At 43.1% G+C, this 6,000-nt stretch overlaps 1 protein-coding gene across 1 annotated transcript in view; it reads left to right on the top strand.

The window, feature by feature from the left end:
• Positions 1-5,438, top strand: part of brinp3a.2 (bone morphogenetic protein/retinoic acid inducible neural-specific 3a, tandem duplicate 2) — a gene marked incomplete at both ends in the record, with an annotated part of 31,102 nt that extends 25,664 nt beyond the window's left edge. The window contains 2 exons of the mRNA XM_080724211.1: positions 3,810-4,152; positions 4,659-5,438. Coding sequence (XP_080580337.1) covers positions 3,810-4,152; positions 4,659-5,438 — 1,123 coding nt within the window. The remainder of the gene's footprint in view (positions 1-3,809; positions 4,153-4,658) is intronic.
• Between the last annotated feature and the right edge of the window lie 562 nt (positions 5,439-6,000).

Genomic DNA, 6,000 nt, shown 5'->3' on the forward strand with positions numbered 1-6,000 from the left:
AGAGAGATAGAGAATGTAATGTTTGTCAGTTTGCCTGGCAGTGATGCAGACGCTCTAAAAGGAGCCCCCCACCCCCTAACATCCTGTGCGTGGCACTACAGACGGATGAGAGATATGTGATTGATTTTGCTCCCTGAGGCTACAGCACTTTTTCCTTTGCGATGACAGTTATGAGTGAATAATCCAGTGGGAGCAGCAGACTTGGCTATTAACTTGAATACTGATAAGGATGCATGGTGCTCTTTGTTTGAAAATGTTTGCCATTAGGCATAATTATACATCATTTCATTCCATTTTTCTTTTCATATCTTTTATTTAGAGCAGACGAGAGAAATATTTTTCTTATGTGTGAGGATCTCATCAGTGCTTCATTTTGCTTAAAATTTAAATCTTGTATTACAAGTTGTATTACAACTGTTTAAATTAAAGGCCACATTCTTTGTCCACTTACAGTACTGTATATATTTTGTTGGCCATGATACCCCCACCCTGTAGACAATATGCCTTCCGGTGTGTTCCAAGATTTCTAGCGGAGGTCTGCGTTTAACGGACGTTACGTCATGCGGTGCGGGTCTGTTTACCTTCCCCAGCGAAAAAACTAAAATAGATTGTAGCTCTTAACTCACTCTTAATAGGTGTAACATTGCTTGAATCAATGTTTTTGTTTGTATATTGTTTATTGCGAGCGCAACCGACGGAGCAGGAGACGTAGACCAGAGTTAATTTCGTGCAGGGAATACGTTTGCAGGAACACCGCACCGTGAAAAAAATACAGCTTCCGGTGAAATTCCTACGGCGGAAGTTGAACGCTTTCTGCCTTCTATTGTCACCAGGCTTTTCTCTTCGGAGATGAGTAAGCCTGGCTACGCGAGGCTATGATACCCCAGGGATCTGTACTTGCCCCCCTCCCCCCTCCCCTTAAACCGAACCTCTTATTTTAAAATAGCTGATCTAGAAGCTCATAATGTGCCCACAGCACAGTGACACAATATGTAGCTTATGTACAGTAGCTCTGCCACTTTTGCTGAATATCTTACGAATATTCACCTATTATGAAGTGCCCAGAAAAGGTACGTTAAGGTTCATGTGACTAATGGATGCTACTTATATTCACTTGTTGAAGTTAAAGGGGGTGTTTAAGTGATTTCTGTTGAAATGAGTGTTAAATAGTTAGATATTCTGACAGTAATAATTGCTATAAACCAGACATATTCAGCCGAGCAGCCTGCCGGTGGAGTGACACACAAATACTACATTTTGAGTCTGCTTATAGCAGTACATACATGCATGAAAGTGTAGGACAGGGGCGGTCACTAGGCTCAACCCTAGAAGGTGAGAAACCGAAATGATACCAATATGACAAAATCCAAGGAGATATGGGGTTATTAACAGAGCCAGATACACAATGTATCCACAGATGGTGTTCATTACATCAAAGACAGAATGTTTCTTTCATCCTAAATAGCGTTCTGGGCTGAAAGATGGTAGAGCTCTCAACTAATGGTTCATGAAAGTGATGAAACACATCTTAAGAGCCTATGCCCATTCATACGAACACTTCACCTTGCAAGTCTGCCTCCACTATTTTTCTCACAAAGATGATTCCATGCCATGGACCCATGCATAGAACACAATGTAATACTGTGTACTTCCTGTTTTCTTAATATCGAAATTAAAGTCTGTGCACTATAAAGGACTGCCACAGACATTATCCTATCCAATTATGTCCATTGTTGTGTCCTATTGGACCTATAGCACACAACAAATGGTCAAATGGTTAACCATGAACATTTTGTTCATTTTTGTGGCCCCAGAATTCAAGTTATTTTACAATATTGTGGCCCCCTGTCTAATCTAGTTGAATACCCTTGCTATAGTCTATATAGCAGTCTATAGTATTGAGTGTTTGTTCAGTAATAGGTTTCTCTCTGATTCTCTTTTGTAAAAAAAAACATTTTCATGTCAGACTCGGGATATCAATTTCATCCAATCAGGATGGAGATACAGGATAAACAAATGAAATTGGAAGTGATGAAAGAAAGACAAAGATTTTGCAGACAACATTTGGATTTGGGAACATTACAACATTGAAGCCGATTATGGGTTCTCTCTCCTGATTGGATGAGATTAGTGACCAAGAATAGGCCTAAAGAAACCAAGTCACTCTTCTGGTGAAAAAGCCTTTATTGAAGTGGCTAGTTCATAGTTAGCGGCCAGCACAGCCTTCTTCCGGGTATGAATAGTTTCAAGGTTTCAAAAAATATTACTTACTCCACCTTCAACATGAAGTTTCATTGGTGACAACAGGCAGTCATGTACTATTCATTGGAAAGCACCGTGCACTATTCTGCTTTACCCAGCATGTTTCAAACATATCTCCTCTTTCCACTTCACATACTCCATAGTTGGTAAGGACTGCTTCAAACAACAGTTGGCGGTTTCATCCTGTCATTACATCTTCTCATTACTTGACAATTAAACTGCTAATTAAAATGGAAATCCATTGCTGTTACAGTGCAATTATGTTCATATACTGACACAAGATGAGTAAGAGCATTATTGTTATTTACAATAATTGCCTGGGGGAGTAGTTAAAGGAAGCTAGTGCATAACAGTAAAATGCTTAGTGTTCATTTAAATCAGAGAGTGGATAAATTGAACCAAATGGACCCATGTACAGTCTCTGAGTTAAATTAACATGGATTTTACTGAGTGTTCTACACCCATGCTCAATCGCACTTGGAGAATCGCACCTGATATCTACCAAGTACAAGCAATGTCTTGTGTGGGCATCCATCTTTATCAAAGTGTCTCGATAGTAGGTGTAAAGGCCTGTTGGTGTTACACACCAAGGCTTTGAAAATCGCTCGTATTTACACAGTCTGAATCACACCATCGGTGGTAGCCGCAGGCTTTAGTGGGCCTGACTACCCAGTATTGAATCGGCGTTGGGACTCGTTAAGGGAGAGCATTTTCACTTGTTTGCCCAGTGCCAACTGGAAACAATATTTGGACAACATGCACAGAGAAAGAAGAGAGACAGAGAGAGAGAGAAAGAAAGAAAGAAAGAAAGAAAGAAAGAAAGAAAGAAAGAAAGAGGGAAAGGGCGGGGGAACGCGATACTTGCAGCCACTTCACAGACAAATGTTTTATGGAACACAGTTCAACGCATTCATTTCTGGCAAAAGTAAATCATAATTGCAAAAACTACAGACATTATTTAATTTGTAATGGTTTCTATAGCTCCTGTCTACTGGCAGAGTTTGGTCTGTAGAGGTTTCTACAGATTTAAAAATCAGGGACCTTCAGTTCATTAACATGTTCCCCTCTAACCTTTAAACACAATACACCATCATCAAAGTGTCCTTTCCTTCTTTTTAAAAGCTGCCTGCAGTTGTAAAGCCACATTGATACAGTAAGAAGTGCAAAGGGATCACAGCAAATAAAACGCTCTTGACAGGAATCAAACTCCAATCCCTGGATTTATGCATATCTCTAAGAGCTCTGTACAGCTGCACCAAACTTTTTAACTAACCATATTCCCAGTGTATATCACAACCTGCTGAAAGACATCGTAGACATCTATATCTCTCTCTGTCTGTCTAATATACGTACTGTAACTCTCCCCCTTGTTCTCTCCTCCCTCTCTCCCCCTCATACACATTCTTCACTATACAGCATATAGGCCTACTGTACCTCATTTTGATTTGTGGAAACTACATCTTATAGTAGCCAGAAGTCTACCCTCCAGTGTGCCATGTTTAATGACCAATCTAATGACCCCCATCTCTTTCTCCCCTTTCCCTTAGGCCTCAGTCCTACTGGCTGAGCCACTTCCAGTCTCTGTTGTATTGCTCGGAGAATAACCAACTAGGCACATTCTCTGAGGAGCTCCAGAGCTGCAGCTGCCAATATGAGCACAGCCCGTGTCAGTTGCCTCCACCCTGTTCTGTTGGGGAGGGCTCAGCTTGCGCTGCTTGTGCCCCAGACAACCACACCCGCTGTGGGAGCTGCAACCCTGGGTTTGCGCTGACACAAGGGGCCTGCAGGCCCATGGTGGCCGACTCCACGGAAAACTACCTGGGATTCGAGACAGACCTCCAGGACTTGGAGCTCCGCTACCTACTGCAGAGAGCTGACCGCAGGCTAGAGGTGTTTTTCTTTTGCCCTTTGTTTTACAATGTAAGGCTGTCTGAAAGCTGAGTTATCTTTTCCAACAATAGCCTTGGGGAATAGAGGCACACTCATTTACACATGGGAACCACTCAGCACTATAACGTTTTAGGCTGCCAGCCACTGAGGAACTAAAGCCTCCCTAATGATATGTTAGCAAATGTAATTCTATCACTAGCTGTATTACAGGCCTGAGGCAATTCTATTTTTTCTAACAACCAATATGTTTGTGTATTGTTGTATTGCATGCATTTTGGCATACTTCTTCTTTTAAGATTAGTTTTTGGGCTTTTATGCCTTTATTGATAGGACAGTAGACTGACAGGAAATGGGGGGAGGATCGGGAATCGAACCAGTGACGCCGCCAGGCATCCATGCCTACAGTATGTGGCAATGGCTAAGTGGTATATGTGCCCGGACCGGTAGGCCAGCGGGCGCCCCTTGGCATACTTCTTATGTGTACTGTATATGTCTGTGTGTCCTAGGTCCATGCCATTTTCATCAGCAATGACATGCGCCTCAACAGTTGGTTTGACCCGTCGTGGAGGAAGAGGATGCTGCTGACGTTGAAGAGCAACAAATACAAATCCAACATGGTCCACATGCTGCTAGGCGTGTCCCTTCAGATCTGCCTTACCAAGAACAGCACACTGGAGCCTGTCCTCACTCTATACATCAACCCGTTTGGAGGCAGTCACTCAGAGAGCTGGTACATCCCTGTCAGTGAGAACAGTTTCCCAGACTGGCAGGCCACCAAGCTGGACCTGCCCTTGGAGTGCTACAATTGGACATTAACACTAGGCAACACATGGAAAACCTTCTTTGAGACCATCCACATCTACCTTCGGAGTAGGATAAAGGTGCAAAGTGGAGCGTCGCCGGGTAACGACAGTGTTTACTATGAGCCTTTGGAAATGATGGATCCCGCCCGGAACCTGGGCTACATGAAGATCAACAGCATTCAGGTCTTTGGCTACAGCATGCACTTTGACCCGGAAGCGATCCGCGATTTGATTCTGCAGCTGGACTACCCATATACACAGGGCTCCCAGGACACAGCCATGCTCCAGCTTTTAGAAATCCGGGACCGGGTGAACCGGTTGTCCCCTCCCGGTCAGCAGAGGCTGGATCTGTTTGCTTGTCTTCTCCGGCATCGACTCAAACTCACTGCCAGCGAGGTGGTCCGCATCCACGCCTCCTTGCAGGCCTTCAGCTCACGCCTGCCAAACTCCCTGGATTATGAGACCACCAAGCTGTGCAGTTAACAGCTGCTTGAGGGGAGGGGAGGGGGTTCTGGAATGTCAATGGCCTCTGATGGATGAGGGTACTATACCCATTCTGATATGGGAGGGGGGGGGGGTTGACAGTTGTGCTATGACCCAATGGATGTCCAATGGATTACTTTATCGCCAAACTGTTTGGTTACTTGGAAAAGAACCAACGCAGTGCGCAGTTGGTAGAATGTACTGATCTAATTATTTGGGTTTCTGTGGCAAAACATACAGTACAAGTGCCATGCCATTACATAATAGTTGGATCAGCAACACAAGAAACACAGTTGTTACACCAGAACACGTTTAACAAGATAAAAAATACAGTAGAAATTCAGATTAAAGCAAAATCAAGATGAACCATCCTGTTGAAAAATGACCCTGCTCATTTATACAGTAACTACCAAGGCCAAATGAATGGACATAAACATGGTGCAGTATGTTTGTATGTAATTTTTTATATGTTATTTTGCTTCAGTGACAGTGCACTTTCCATGAAGACCAGAATACAGTGGTGTCAGTCAAGTTTTTGTAGATAAATTGTTATTAAAATATC

This window comes from Nannobrachium achirus (assembly GCF_963921795.1).
Source record: "Nannobrachium achirus genome assembly, chromosome: 1".
NCBI lineage: Eukaryota > Metazoa > Chordata > Actinopteri > Myctophiformes > Myctophidae > Nannobrachium > Nannobrachium achirus.